Source organism: Manis javanica, chromosome 5 (assembly GCF_040802235.1).
Source record: "Manis javanica isolate MJ-LG chromosome 5, MJ_LKY, whole genome shotgun sequence".
NCBI lineage: Eukaryota > Metazoa > Chordata > Mammalia > Pholidota > Manidae > Manis > Manis javanica.
This window is the reverse complement of record NC_133160.1, coordinates 162,561,875-162,577,475: the sequence shown is the minus strand read 5'-3', so window position 1 is coordinate 162,577,475 and position 15,601 is coordinate 162,561,875. Positions and strand designations below refer to the sequence as shown.

The 15,601-nt window shown below is 45.1% G+C and overlaps 1 protein-coding gene across 7 annotated transcripts in view; it reads right to left on the bottom strand.

Annotated features, from left to right (window-relative positions):
* Positions 1–263: 263 nt before the first annotated feature.
* Positions 264–15,601, bottom strand: part of PROM1 (prominin 1) — a 115,544-nt gene continuing 100,206 nt past the window's right edge. For 6 of the 7 annotated variants that reach the window (XM_073237813.1, XM_073237807.1, XM_073237810.1 and 3 more), the window contains exons 14-25: positions 15,288–15,391; positions 13,581–13,665; positions 11,839–11,985; positions 11,146–11,217; positions 10,084–10,176; positions 8,291–8,344; positions 6,561–6,641; positions 6,372–6,440; positions 4,827–4,919; positions 1,581–1,696; positions 1,068–1,091; positions 264–681 (exon numbers count right to left, since the gene is read on the bottom strand). In XM_073237813.1, coding sequence (XP_073093914.1) covers positions 627–681; positions 1,068–1,091; positions 1,581–1,696; positions 4,827–4,919; positions 6,372–6,440; positions 6,561–6,641; positions 8,291–8,344; positions 10,084–10,176; positions 11,146–11,217; positions 11,839–11,985; positions 13,581–13,665; positions 15,288–15,391 — 993 coding nt within the window. In that variant the 3' untranslated portion in view covers positions 264–626. The remainder of the gene's footprint in view (positions 682–1,067; positions 1,092–1,580; positions 1,697–4,826; positions 4,920–6,371; positions 6,441–6,560; positions 6,642–8,290; positions 8,345–10,083; positions 10,177–11,145; positions 11,218–11,838; positions 11,986–13,580; positions 13,666–15,287; positions 15,392–15,601) is intronic. The other variant, XM_073237814.1, reaches the window with a different exon arrangement.

Below are 15,601 nucleotides of genomic sequence, written 5' to 3'. Positions count from 1 at the left end.
GATTGGAGTGATGTGTCTCCGAGCCAGTGAATGCCACAGATTGCCGTAACCAGCAGAGCCTCCGAGAGACGCAAGGAGCTGACGCTCCAACTCTGCTGACATGTGGGCTTCAGCTTTCCAGCCTCCAGAACTAAGAGAGAATACATTCCTGTTGTTTAAGGCCCCTGGTTTATGTAATTTGTCTCAGCAGCCCTAAGAAAATAATATGGCAACTCAATTGTTCTCTATAGTATGGGTACAGTTTTAAAGAAAGATTAGTCATATTTCTGAAATAATTCCTTTATTATTCACACACACACATCTGTTATCTACTGGACTTTCTCTAACTACAAGCCTAAGTCCTCAAGCAATGAAATGTGACAAAATTCCTGTCTTGCTCCGAAAGCTAAGCTGGAAATTAATGAATGTGTTGCATATTTAACCTTTCATAGAAGGCTCAGACGATTAAAGCAAAACTTCGAAAGATTAAAAAAGGTATGCAGGCTTTTCACTGTTGGGCTCCGAAGTATACATTTCACATGACATCACTGAACTCTGCAAACTCCTGAAGGGAAGGTTTCTTTTCCAACAGTTGGAGACGCTGCAGATCAAGAACTTGTGTAGTTGGGTCTGTTTAAAAACTTTGCTCATACAATGTGAGTGGGACGATGTCTATGCAACCCGATATAACCATTTTCCAGACTGTAACAAAAGTAAGTACACCAGAAACACGTTAGCTCTAAGGTATTTACATCATGGACTACAAAGACAACGTAATGGCCATGACAAGTATTTGGCAATTTGTTCAATCTACGAAGAAGGTAAAAAGGTGTATTTACATTTTGTTCTCCTTACAAACTAAATTTCAAAACAACCATTTCATATATTAATAAATTTAGCAAATAAAATTTTCATCAATGCACCAAGTATTTCTTTCAGCACCCTCTATCTTAAGAGACATCAGCATTTGTTTATATCTGGGCCTATCTGTTCTTGTTATGTAACTTTAAGGTATTACTAATTTGGTTTAAAAAGTCTACAGTATAATAATAAAGATCCCACAATCTCATCCAAAAGAAAAGACTTACTTTTTCACGGGCACAGGTTCACCACTATAAAATACAAGAAAGGGAGATACAGTTATTTTTTTTAATTACTATGACAGTTTAACAGCTGTACCCCCTCATTTTTACTCTACTGTGGATGCTGACAGAGCAAATTCAGGAGAAACCCATGTTGAGAAGGAGATGAGAGAAGTAAAAACAAAGCACACAAGTTCACCAGATACAGAGTGAGGGGCCGACCAGGGAAGCCGAACTGGACGCTGGGGAAACAGCTACAGAGTGAAGTGCCAAGTCCCCGAGACAGAGGAACTGCAAAGGGGAAGCAAGAAGGCTGGTCAGGGAGGCAGAAAAGATGAAGCCAGAGAACAAGCAGAAGAAAATCAGCACAGAGAAAACACTTGACCTTCTACTTAGAAAATAATAATAATAAAGTGTAATCTTATCAGAGCTCTTTACCAAGCTCTCGCAGACACCATCACATAAGAAAATGACCCCCACCCACCCACCCACCACCTCTGTGGAAACTTGCCCACTTACTCATCATACACATCCTCTGAATCCATCCGACGATAATACTTGGCCAGCTTTACAGCAAAGATTATAGCTGGAAGTAAAAATATGGTAGCTTTTCCTATGCCAAACCAAAACAAATTCTAGGGAAAAAAAGAAAATCAGGAGGATTAAATGCTGGAAGATGGGAAATGGGAAGCAACAGCTGCTTGGGGAAAATCATTACTTTTTGCAATTTTTTCATTGAGTTCTAGTTTTCTTCACTGAAATCACTTGTGGACTTAATTTGAATCAGCTCCTGTGTGAAATGCTACATATTACTATAATTCATTAGATTAGTCTAAAAACCTTAAACAGATCCTATTTTTATTTAACAAATGAGGAATAGAAGCAGCAAGCAGTGAAGCAAGGGTTTGCATCTAGAACATTCCGGAACAACTGCTAACCACCCTGCTAGAAGGCTGCCCTTTGCTGCCCTCAGTAAAAGCATAGATGGCCAGTAGGCCTAAGCTCAAATTCTTCTTATGAGTTGTTTGATGTCAGCATGACAATTCACATTTCTGTTTTTTGTTTTTTTTTTTCTGTATCTGAACAGTAGGACATTCTCATCCCATAACACTGTTGTGTGAAGAACACAGAAATAATCCTAGGGCACCACAGGCTTTCAGCAAACACTCCATATTAATCTAATCAATCTTTAAGGTAGGCCATAGGCTGAATTCCACCCTGTTTTGTCTAGAAAGCAATGTTAAAGTAGTTTTGGCAACAAAACTAAAGTAGTAGTTGGCAACAAATAGTTGCCAACATTTATAAATAATATTCCTTCTAGAAAGCTGGACTCAGGTCTTTTCTTGAAAAGTTTGAAGTTGCAGTTCATAACACTGAGCCCTCATTTCCACAAGGCAACCTCAGCTGCCGCTGAGTGCTGGGTCCTTCCTCAAGAGGAGCATCTGTCCTTGGTGTGCCCCTGCCACACCACTAACTTGCAGAGGTGAGGTCCCACACTACTCAATCATGCCCACCAACCATCATACCCATGCGCACAATCAGCATGGCCCTGTGGGTGCCATACACGAGCTGTTCTCTTATGCTTGGCCTGCTTTGTAAATCTACAACCTGCTACGTCCCTTGAGAGGTTCAAGCCTGTAGCCCCTGCCTTAGGACCGATGCTGTTAGTAACACTGGAGCAGCTCCCACCAGCCCACTGGGAGGCACACGGCAGCTTGGGTGTAACAACCACTGCCCAGACCCTCACAGCAAAGCCACTGCGTTTCTGCTTGCTCCCCACCCCAGGCAGTGTTGAACAGTGTTACCTATTGGCTCAGAACTTCCAGCAAATTTATTCTCCTTTCCCTGCACATTCTTTTGCTCAGCCTTGCTTTGTGAGACTTTACAGCTGTAAAACCATATCCTTTACTGCAATCTGCCTCAATCCTTCTGTGAACAATCAAGGTATCAAAGAAACATGGTAGTCAGCCTGGAGTCTATCTTCCAGGTCAAGTCTGTGCCCAGAGCTCTTCCTTACTGTTCACACGACCCACTATAACACTCCAGCCTATAATCTTCCTGAGCAGCCTGCAGGCCTCCTGTCCATTGGTCTCTGATTATTTGTGGACAGACATCCGGTAGGTGGGTAATCTGACTGGCTGGGGGCAGCTGGTGAAGACAGGATGCACAGAGATGAATTCAGAACCAACCAAGCTAATGGAGGATTCCCCTAATGCGAGTTCCCACCAAAAACATCCATAGGGGCTCCAAGCAGCAGGACAAACAGGGGAAGAAGCTGGAGAAGGAGGGATGCAGCCAGGAAGCCAAGGCTTGGGGTCTGCCTGGCTGGGAAAGTGGCAGGATCATCTCCATTCAGGTATGAGTCCATCCAGTGGTGGTGGGACAGGGAGATGGATGGATGGAGCAACACAGATGCACTGTGACAGATGCTTATCTGACCAGCCTTCATTCAATTGCCTCGCCAGGTAGCAGGCCAGATGATGGGACGGGCCAGTGAATGCACAGCCCTGTGCTCCTTGAGTTCAGAGCCTAGTGTGTGCTGAAGGGGCCAAATCTTAAAGAACCACACAAATGTGCAATTCAAACAGCAATCATATCTCCAAAGGAAATGTACAGAGCTCTATGAGAGTGTAGAAAAGAGAGCCCAGTCTAGCTGGGAAAATAGACAAGCCTTCCTGGGAAAAAAGAGGCATGTTTGAACTAACACCTGAAAACCGAATGACAAGAGCAAACATTTACTGAGTGTGTTAATGTACCAGGAATGGTGTTAAGGGCTTTAGGTGTAATTTCTCGTTGAACCATCATAACAACTCTTCAGTGATGAAGGCTGGAAAGGTTCAATAATTTTTCAAAGCTGCAGAGTTCAGAGAATGTAGAAGTGGAATTTGAATGCAATCTGTGTTTTCAACTGTTACACTGCAAGACCTAGAGGAGTTAGCCAGGTCGGGTGTGGGTACGGAGAGGAAAAATGAAAAGAAAGAGAAAGAGCATGTGTCCATTCCCCAACCAGACAGAGGAAATGGCATGTGCAAAGGCCCTGAGGGTGGGGACATTGAGATGTACTTAAAGAAGTGAAAGAAAAGTGCGTCTGGAATACAGCAAGAAAGGCGATCAAATAGTGCAAAATGTGGCCCAATTGTGCAGGGCTCAATATATTTAATGAAGCATCCTGATCTTTACTGTGAGAGCGACAGGAGGCCACTGAGGTGCTCTGAGCAGAGGAAGTAAGAGGATTGGCTCAAAACAACAGTGTGTATCAAGGAGTGAACAGAGCTGAGGAATGACCTGATTAGTTGGAATTTACCATCCTAATGGTAACATCTCAAAGGGATTTTTAAATAAAAAATTAAGTTTGCTGTCTCTTTAGGGTTACATATTTTATTAATATAATATTTATGATCTGGCAATACATATAGTTGCACTAAGAATCCTTTTGAATATTAGTAGTGTGCACACCAAGGACCTTTCCTTTCCAATTATTCTAGACAAATAGGAGTTTTCTCTGTGAGAGTCTCCTGACTTCGGTCAGTGTACTTCTAGTAAGGACCGAGGATATACAGCCAGGTCTTTGATGCTTCTAGTCTATTAGGTACCTTAACATATTCACCTACATTTTAGATTTTAGGTCTTGTGTTCTACAACTGTAACAGACCCAAGCAGAAAACAATTTCATATTACACATAGTGTATACTGCCATCTGGAAAAAAAAAAATCAAAGATGATGAGTTTATTGTGTCTCCTTATTTTGAAAGGTTAAATTCTTACCGTAGGGTCGATAATGTAGCGACACAGAAAGACGTCAACAGCGGAATCTAAAGCGGTGGCCACGGGTTTGCAGGCGGCAATGTGCTCGGTGATCTACAGGGGTAAGAAACACAGGCCGACTTTGAGCCACACCCACAGAAATGCACAAAAGTTAGACATGCCATTTACCTTTGGTGTGTTTTCACTAAAAGGACCTCCGTGCCCTCAAAGCTATGGAGCCGATAGCTGATTGCTGTGGGTGAGTCCTGTGATGTGTGAAAGTATGCTCTTGAAAGGGACCCTGAGTCTCCCTGAACCTCAGTTTCCAGTGTCCACATCTCTTATTTGGAAGAATAAGACCCGTCCTGCTGCGCTCCTGAGAGAATCGAACAGTACATGTGTCCATCACAGTGTCCCAGTCTCAATTTCTTACCTAGCCATTTTATGGCGAAGAATGTGGAAAACAGTGAAAAGTTAGCTGATTAATAATTCTATATTTTTAGAACAGGGGTTGGCACACTTTTCCTATAAGGGGACAGTGAGTAAATATTTTAGACTTTGAAGGGCAGACTGAGATGTACCTGGGGCGACCATCTGCCTCTGCCCTGGTACGGTGAAAGCAGCCATAGATGATATACAGACAAACGGGTGCGGCTGTGTGCCGATACAATGTCATTCACAAAAACGGCTGTACTTGCGGACCCCGTTTTAGGAGACAGAAAACTATGTACTCATTAATGAGGTGAGAATAAACAAGTTTAATGCATGCTCCAATCCCACCAACAAGAAAACTACATTCATTCAGAAAATCTTCTGAGTACGTATAATAAGCTAGGTGCTTGCTCCTTCGGGTGGGATGTCTCTTATTCTTTTTCCTTTAATGGCCGGCTTTCCTTCCCTTTTCTTCCACCTATGCCTTGCAAGGCAACCTATGTTACATCTAACATTACATTACATTTTACATTTAACGTTACATTTTCCCAAACTCAAAAACCCTGTATGTTCTCTTCATCAACGTTACATTTTCCCAAGCTCAAAAACCCTATATGTTCTCTTCATAGGCTTTTTCACTGGTGGTTTTTTTCAAAAAGGGGCCTCAGAAGATACCAACCCTTCTGAAAACATCTTGGTCTTGGCCTTCCAGCCTCCAGAACTGTGAGAAAATAGATTTCTGTTCTTTAAGCCCCTCCTTGCTCGTAAATCTTCAAACGACAGAGCAGGCTGAGGGCTGCCCGTGGCCGGTACAAACCATGGCTGCAAACGGGCGCTAACTTCAGGTACTTGCAGGTAGGTCACCAGGGGAACAGCCAAGCATGGGAAGTATTAGCACTGAGCAAAGAGGGGGCACGTTCTCCAACCCTGCAGGAGGCCTGAGGAGCCGGGCAGCACAGACACCACCCGTGCCACGTCTCATGGCACCACCACTCATGGTCCCACACGCAAAGTCCTTTTACTTATCTCCTGCCAAATTACCAGGAATTTAATCTTGTTTCCTCCCGACTTTATCCTGGAAAATGACTATCCTAACACTTGGCCCCCTATGTTCATAAAAGATAAACTACTTACAGAGATCTTGACCCACTGCAGATAATGTTCAAAGTATCCTATTATTGTTTTCCCATACTTCTTACTTTCCTGGAAAGACATCAGAGCAGAGTGAAACCATTAAAATAACTATACCATACTCTATGCAGTCATGTCTTTACGGTCCCACACCCATTTACTGGCTTACTTTTTTTAAAAAAGAAAACTTACTTCAACAATAACAGAGGAAATATGGTTTGTGAGGAAGTCCTGAGCAGAATCCAGGGATGAAAGGATATTGGCCACTCTCACCTGGAAAAAACAGCGACAATCCATGTGACAAAAGTGGCAGAAGGACTTAACGAGACAGTCTGATGTGGATCTCATGAGGCCCATTACCTCAGCCCCGCACCACCACAACCAGCTAGTTAGGAAGAGGTCAGAACAGCCAAGCCCTCTGAGGCTGGGGGCTGCAGGAGAGAGCCTGCCGAGCCCTTACTCTGTGGCAGACACTGGGCTTGGTCCCCTATCTGAATCACCTGACTGAATACTCACAAGGCCCAGAGGAAGGCATTGTTAGACCCCCTTCACCGAGGAGGCAGCTGACCCTGCTCAAGGTCACAAAGCTGGGAAGCACAAGACCTGGGATGTGCACCTAGTTTTCTTCATGCTAAAGTCCACACTCTGCACTGTCACACAGATAAGGACATGGCACCTGCTGACCCACACAGCAGCCTGGTGCAAATTAGAAAAGGTGCCTTTCTGCCCAGCCACCTCAGGGCACACAGCCTGGCCAGTGGGTCATGGGCTGCTTTCCACCCCCCACTTGCCCCCGTGGCTGGCCCCTCATGAAGGGCAACATGTAGCTGCACGCCTTTGCCCTGAATGTCAAGGGCAGAGGGTAGCAGAGGACCTGTGAGCAATCACCAGCCCATCTCCAGGCTCCCTCGGTATGGGACACACACTTGGAAAATGGCAACGTGATTGTTGGCACAGGGAAGATCTCAGAGCAGAGTGAACCTCATGCAACAACAGTCTTCAGAGGGAATGAGCTGGCACCTTGGTGCACCAACCAAGCCGCAGGCTCAGCGCTGCCCAGGGAGTGTACTGACTACAACTTAAGGAGCTCTTGGTCCGTGTGGGAAGAATGCCTGGGACAAAGGCAAGCAAAGGGGCTCTGAGAAAAGCACAGGGAGGAACTCGTCATTTTCTGTTGCAGGGCTGACACCTGAAATCTCTCCTGGGCAGCCTATTCCACTGACCAGGGAAGTATTTTCTGAGCTGCCTGCTGGCACTGTGGGTACAGGATGAACACATCATAGCCCTGGAGCTCAGTTTCTGTTGTGGGAATATCTGTGGCCCAAGGGAGCCCCTGCGGGTGACCATATTAGCTGCTCACGATTATTAATTAATACCTTCCCAAGGGTGGGGAAGACTTTCCCATCCCATGATGAGCGGCTTGGCAGTGAGCCACTTCTAAGCGGTGACTTAAAGGGCCACCTGAGTCTCCATTCAGCCTCTGACTTCCCCCACTGTGAGGGCATGAGGTGGCCCAGGCAGGAGCTGCTCCTTCAGGCTGGGTCTCCAGGTGGGAAGACGGGTGGGGAGGCCAGTAGTGGGCCCAGCAGTGAGAAGGAAAGTCTGTGGCTGGAAGGCGCTGAGATTGGGAGGCTGCATGTCAGGCAGTGTTATCTCAGTAAAAGTGACTCGTACCTTCCCTGCTTGCATCCTACCATAGAAACACAGCTTCCCTCGGAGCACCTAACCACAAGCCAAGATGAGGTCTACACTGAAAGAAGTACTTGCAGAAAGGAAATGGTAGAAAAACCCAGTTTAACATATAAAATAGAATAACAGACTTTTTTTTTTACTTGACATACCTGTAAAGCCCAACAGCTATGAAAGTCTGCATGTACTTTTGTGACAAGACCCCATGAGAGAAAAAGAAAGTAAATCCTTACCCCTAATCCACTGCTTTTGCTTTGAAGTTCCTTGATGCTCTGGTGTACAGTTCTCTGGTGAACAAAGATACCGTTTTCCAGTTAACTGCACGAAGCAGACAAGGTCACATGCCTTTTGTCCCCCTCCCTCCCTGCACTCAGCCATCAAGTCCTTTACTCTGTAATGGTTTCATTCTAGAAAAAACAACAGACACAAGTAACAATGTGTACCTCCCATATCTCTGGTGTGAGAAAAGCCAGAAGAAAATCAGGATACGTATTTTAGAGCTCTGCAGGGCAGCTGCACCGCAAGCAAGGTATCCGAGAAGCCCCTTCGAATAAGGTTTGCTCAAAGCCAGTGTATTTAAAATAAAACCTGACCAACAAGAGTGGTTTAATCTGTGTGATTTGGATTAGGGATTGGCAAACTTGACTAGTTAAGGTAAGATAGTCAATATTTCAGGCTTTGTGGGCCATACTTTGTCTAAATCACTCAACCCTGACTTTGTAGCCAAAAGCAGCCACAGATCATTTGTAAATAAGTGGGCATGGCTGTGTTCCAGCAATACTTCCTGTATAAAAACAGGCAGCAGGCTGGATTTAGCCCACAGACTGCAGTTTTCAGAGCTGTAGTTTGCTAACCCCTGGTCTAGATTACAGGTCATACATACAGAAAAACTTGCCTGTTTGTAGACAGGTTGTTTGCCCCAGCTCTGAAAAGGCCAGGGAATCTTGTGTCTGCTTGAGGGAAAGCCTTTAAGGAACGTGTCAAAAGTAGCTTAAAATGTTAGCAGATTTGTGTGCTGGGAATAAACAAGTATAGCAGAGAACTGTGATGCACACAAATTAAGAGAATTCAATAGGAGGACTTTGGGTATATGCTAATGAATTAGAAAGTCAAGAGGCCAAAAAGAGACAGATGGTAAAAAGTAGTTCTGGAAGGTTCTGAGGTTGAGTCAAGTAGACTAATATGCTTCTCTAAACCTGAGCAAACTCACTCTGTGACCAGGTTTCCACACAGTCTTCCCCTTGACAACTGTAATCATGACCCTACATGAGCATATTAATAATTCCCCTATTTACAGGTCCCTCTGCGGCATCAGATCCTTCATCTCCAAGAATCAGCGGGGCAGGACCTGTTCCCACCCTTTTTAGATGAGGAAACCGAAAGCTACAAGACTCTGGAGAGGGGGAAGCAGGATTCGATATCCTCTGCCCGAGCCCAGAGCCCATGGTCTTTCTTGGCTACAATCTGTCTTTCTGGCATTAAGGAAAGAAGAGAGGTGGTGAGAAGGAAAAGGAAAGGAAGGTCAGGAACAGGCTGGACGAGAGGAGAAAGGAGACAGCACCCATTAGGCCAGTAAACAGAGCTCAGTGGAGGCAGAAAGAAAAGGACTTACCCTTGCTTGCACGTATTTCTTTGCAGGGTTTGGAGAAAAAGAGTTTGAGAATAAGTAAGAGTGAGTTCAGAACACAAACATCAGCCCTTCAGCTAAGTGCATGGTTTAGGGGGGCTGGTAAAGGTGTGGACACTAGAGCAGGGTGTGGGCAACCATGGGTGTAATCTACCTGCTCACACTCACACGGAAGAAGGCCAGGCCATAAGCAGCAAAGAAGGGGGTGAAATGGAAAATTTGTCTTCTTTAAAGCCCGTTACTATCATTTATTTTAAAAATAGCTCAATTTCTTAGCCTGAGGCCAATGAGATTTGATGCAGTGAGACACAAATGTATCATTTGTTAAGATGGAAGCCCACTAGGTGCACTGGATTTTGCTCAGTCACAGTGAAACACCGGAGGCTGACGATCGTTTACCATTGATTGTTCCAAAGGAATGACTTGGCCATGGTGAATCATTCGAACAGTTTGTGCGTTTCTTTTCAGGGACTCTTGCAAATTTCCCGCGGGCTACAAAGAGAATACAATAAACGAAGATGAACACCCTCTTTCCTGACTGGGGAGCACTCTGTCTAAGCACAGGAGCTCCAGACAGGACACCCATGACATAAGCACACAGCCCCCCTTGTACGAGGCAGCTGCGGGCATGGGGGTCAGCCAGGAAAGGCAGCACCATGACCCCAACCTCAGAGCATAGAACCATGACCTCAGCAGCCACGCACACTCGTTAGCCCTCCCTGAGTACCTGAGCCTGGTTTCTCTCTCCCCTCACCTTCATATAGCCACGGTAAAGCCACTTTAAGTAGCCATATCCCCGTTTCACAGATGAGAAAAACCAAGGCTCAACTGAGGAATTTTTATTAACCCACATCTAAACAGTGTCACAGATGAGTAAATGAAGGCACAGGGGGTGAAATATTTTGCCCAAGGCCCCACAGTTAGGAAGTGACTGGGGCAGGATTTAGAACCTGGTCTTTCTTTAAGCCAGGATTTAAATTCAGGTTCCTTATCCGCAGGCTCCGCTGCTTCTTGAAAGAGGCCACTTAGAGCCGTCCAGTCACCACCCGCCAACCAAGGGGAGTGTCTTTGTCTTCCTGCATCCATTTGTTACCGGAGATGCAAAGCAGCAAATGGAGTTGCCTCCCACGTCCTCAGTCACCACTCCCTAGGCTGCAGGGGAACGCAGGGTGCGTGTCTGGGTGGAGGGCTGACAGGGGTGAGGGCGGACCGGGTGCACCACGAGCGCGGTCCGAGCAGCTGCATGCACTCAGAGCCACCCTGGAGCCATTCACATGCTCAGACTTTCAAGTCCAATGGCATGGCTGCTGATGGGGACTTTTACCATGCAGAAGAGAGGTGTTTTAAACAAGGGGTTACATGTGGTGTAAGGAACCTCTTCAATAGCTACGTAATAGTAGTATTGACCTTTGACCTCTATGCCAATTACAGCATTTAATCAGACTTGGTGTTTGAACTCACCAAATGGTTGGCTTTTGCTTCTAGATCATCTGCAAATGATAAAAGATTCACTTTGGTGGGAGTTTTGCCCGTCTATAAGAGTTAAAAAAAAAATGACATTATGGATATGGGATTTTTAAACCTTAATAACACCTAATTGGCAACATGGGTCCTTAGCCATCAAGTAAGGCTGGAAACTCCTACGTAGGGGACAACATCTGCATTCTTATTTATACATATTAAATTGTATCATTTTTATTCAACTATATTCAACCACAAAAAGACAAGAAGTGCTGATACATGTTAGAAGGTAGATGAATCTCAAACACTTTAGGTTACATGGAAGGGACCAGCTAAGGCCATCAGACACGAAAGGTCACATACTCTATGATTCTGTTCATGTGACATACCCAGAATAGGTAGAAACAGAGCACAGATTAGTGTTGCCAGGGGCTGGGTGTGGGGACTGGGAGCAACTGCTGAACGGAAACGGGGCTTTTTTGGGAGTAATTGTGTTTTGGAACTACATAGAGAGGGTAGCTGTGCAACACTGTGAATATACTGAATGTTAGTAAACTGCTCACTCTAAAATAGTTAATTTTATGTCAGGTAAACCCCATCTCAATTTTAAAAAGCAAAAATAAAAACTGAGACACACACATATCCAATGCTCTTATTTTCCCCAAAAGATCAAGCATGAACACAGGAGCCTACCTCAGCCAAGAAGGCGTTATAGTCTATTCTGTCTATTCCCGAAGAACTGAAATTCCTAAGGCTTCCCTTTCCTGCTTCATCTAGCAGAGTGAGATCGCCAATATTTATGGTCATATTTTCAAAGTTACTGCTTATGTTTCCGGTATGCTGTGTGATAAAAATAAAAGTTGTGAATAAGCCCATTCTTCTCCAAGAATGTCACATACTTAATACTTTAAGAGAGCAATAAAATTACACAGGACAAAAATTTAAAAAAATACACATGCATCCGACTGGCATTTCTTCCTGGTTCTCTTTGCTCCCCTCCCACCCCTTCCTGCCCCCTTCCCGCCCCCTTCCTTATGCCCCGTGCCGAGAGCTATGTGAGGAAATAGGAGGCAAAGCAGAATAATACTGCATCTCCACCCTCAAAGACCTCAAAGGGAAGAGGCAGTGGCATAGCAAAGCTGCACCAGGACAGAGGGGCAACGGAGAGCCTTCCCAGGCAGGGCATTCGGCAGGGCACCAGAGGGCAGGTAGCTTCCGAGTGAGTCCCGCTGTGTCCCAGGGGCAGGAGGCAGCACGTGCTGGGCTCAGGGAGCAGGGAGATTTGCAGTCATGGGGACATGGCCAACAATGGTCCAGAGCCAGCCAGCACTTCCAGGCGGCATGCGGTGCCCAAGCGTCCTGAGCACCCTGTCTCTGGTGCACAAAGAAAATCACGCATGGCATGACAGGCAAATGTATCGGGGGTTCTGTTTATGACTTGGTTACAAAACTGTATTCCATTTGTGAATACATGCAAGGAATATTTAGGAAAGATAACGAATACAAAATTGATACACAGCTTTGAAAACTGTACCTCTCCACATTTGAAAACCGTTAAGCCATCATGGCCTCATGTACCTCTGGAAGCCATCTACGGTGCCTCAGTGGACAAGCTGTGGGGTTTGGGGAACAAGCTCTTCCCTTGGTACCCCTGGGTATCCGCTTCCATTTTGGACGCTCAGAACAAAGAAGGCTCCTTAGCTTCTTTCCTACACAGCTGAGAAGACCAGAGGCCCCCAGCTATGGGGAGCGGAGACAGCCGAGGATAATGGCACCACAGGCCTGGGCAGCTGAAGCTCTCTTGCCCCGTCTTGTGGCCAGTGTGCTCTGGAGGGGCCTCTCCTCAGAGTCTTCAGACTCGGGACTTGGGTGTGGGCTTGAGCCAAGGAGGTGAGGAGGTCATCCCACTGTGCCAGCTCCTATCACCATTGCCATGTTACCTCTTGCCGAGGGCCAGCAGAGCTCACCAGAGCCCAGCTGGCATCCTGGGGCCACGGTCATGTTCAGGAGTGTGGGGCAAAGCTCTCGGTGCTTCATTCCCTCTCCAGGGAGCTGGCGGAAAAAGGTGCCTGGTCTTGGAGGGACAATATCCCTGGGAAAGAAGTGGGGTTTGTCCCTCTAGGAACATGGTCACTCAGCAAGATAGACTCTTTCCCCGTGAAGTGTCTGTGGTGAGGCCCCCTTTAGAGGATCTTGCATGATCTACTTACTAGAGAAACTCGCCTCGAGAAAGACACTGGTTGGAAGTGACAAATGTTAATCATAAAATGTTTTGGAATTAGAGGTTAGGGCTGGACAACCTTGTGAAGGTACAGAAATGTCATTTTTAAGTGGTTTGCTTTCAGCCTATGCGAATTTCACCTTAATAAAAAAAAATGAAAGACTGGATTTAGTAAAGAAGTATGTCAATTTCATGGTTGGTTCTAATCTCTTACCTCTTGAATGTTGAGATGTTCACTGATGTTGTAGCTGTTCTCCAGCTTAAGTGTCGCATAAATACCTTTATTTTCTTTGCAGTCACTATGGGAATAAACAGAGAAATCATGGCCCAGAACAGCAGCAGTGGCTACCTCTGTCCACTGTTAAGGATGGACAGGAGGGTGAGTTGTTCCCTGCTTAATCTGTGAAGACAGAAGTGGCATCTGGGTGTCCATGCAGTAGGCAGTCATCAGCAGCTGCACGAATCCCCAGGTGCCCACCATTCCTGACCTCATTCCGCACTGTACTAAATGTCCCATTTGGGGAATAGATACAATAGGATTGGTAAATACATCCTTCTATCTGTCTCCTTTGTGTCCTTTCCAGGGCTGTGAAGGATAATAAGTTCACAAATTCAGAAGAAATAAATTCTCACTAAAAACAGAACAAAACAAAACAACACTTGCTAGAAAGAGGTGTGTTACAAAGTCTATCATGGGCTTCATTGAAAGACTCTATCAAGCCCCTGCCAGCCCATCTCTCTGCGATTTCCAGGAATGAGATTCACATACTAAACATATAGTTGAACATAAATTCTAATGGCTGGATGGAGACAGAGGGGCTACAAACATCCAGATGGCCAGTACACTTTGGCTATAAACCTAACTTGGACTCACCTCTCTCTGCTTCTCCAAAATGCAAAAAAAGCTTCCTTAGCTGAGCTAAGAAGGGTCAGCTGCTACCAAGGCAACCACTTCCTGGACATCTCTGTCCAGCAGCCAGAGCCCTCCAGCCCTGAGGACTGACTGGAAAAAGCAACTTTCCCACCATCCCTAGGAGGTATGACAGTTCTCTCCAGGGAACCCAAGTAGGTTAGTGTTGCAGGAACAGAGCTGGATATGCTAACAATCAGATGTGAGACTGCAGAGTTCTGCAGGAGCCAGAATCATAAAGACCTGGCAGGCCAGGCCCAGAAGCATGGCCTTGTCCTCTGGGCCTAGGGATGGTTTAATTGTGCAAGGAAACTCCACGGGACTGATAACGTCTGCCTGGAACATGCTGTGGAGAAGGATCCTGAGACTCTCTGGGCTAAGCAGACCAGAACTGATTACCGTCTGCCATGAGAATGAGGTGCAAGGGATGCACACATGTGCCACTCATTCACTGTCTGCTAGAGGTGATGGGAAGCTGTTGAAACTTAGGTTAGATTATTATTATCATTATACCTATTGAACAGAGAGGAAGGGGAATTGCCCAAGATCACCAGGCCCCTGGTGGTAGAGCCAGGAGTGGGGCCCAGGCAGCCTGACTACATTGCTGGCCCTTTAGCTGAATCTGTTATCATGAGTGTGATTTATACCCATCCAAAAATTCTTGTTTTATGGCATTTACTTGGAGAAGGGAGATTCCTGGACAAGGGTTTTCAGAGGGTCCCATTAATGCACCTTAGGGTCACAGTGACCAGTGAGTCCTAGTGATCACTGGACAGAAGGACTTTGAAACATCACCACCCCAAGGTCTGGAAGATTTTAAAGGGTTATCTTTCTGATCTAATTTCTACCAGCTCTTTGCTGAGACTAGAGAACAGCTTAATTCTGAGAACAGCTTAATTCTGAAACTGGGAAATTATATCATAAAGGTTACAGACACTTTGAAACCAAAATTCTCATTCTGGGAAAACAATATTTTAAGTAGCAAAAAATATATAATGCAGTTATTTATACCTGTAAACTTGTTCAAAAGTGAGATTAATATCCGGATTGTTAAACACCATGCCAGAGAGATAGTATTTCCAATTCTCATTTAGTAAATATGGTGTGTCCAAAATCTAGAACAAATTGAAACACTTTTCTTTAAAAAGACAGTTTTACACTAACATACATACATACAATAAAATGAATATTCTGTTAAATGTATTTTTTGGGGTTTTCAAGCCATGATTTTCCTCATTGATTTTTAACTTAAAACTAGAAAATAATAGTGTGATTGGAATAAATCCACTTATTAATGGGTAGCATTAATAGGAATTATTGAAATT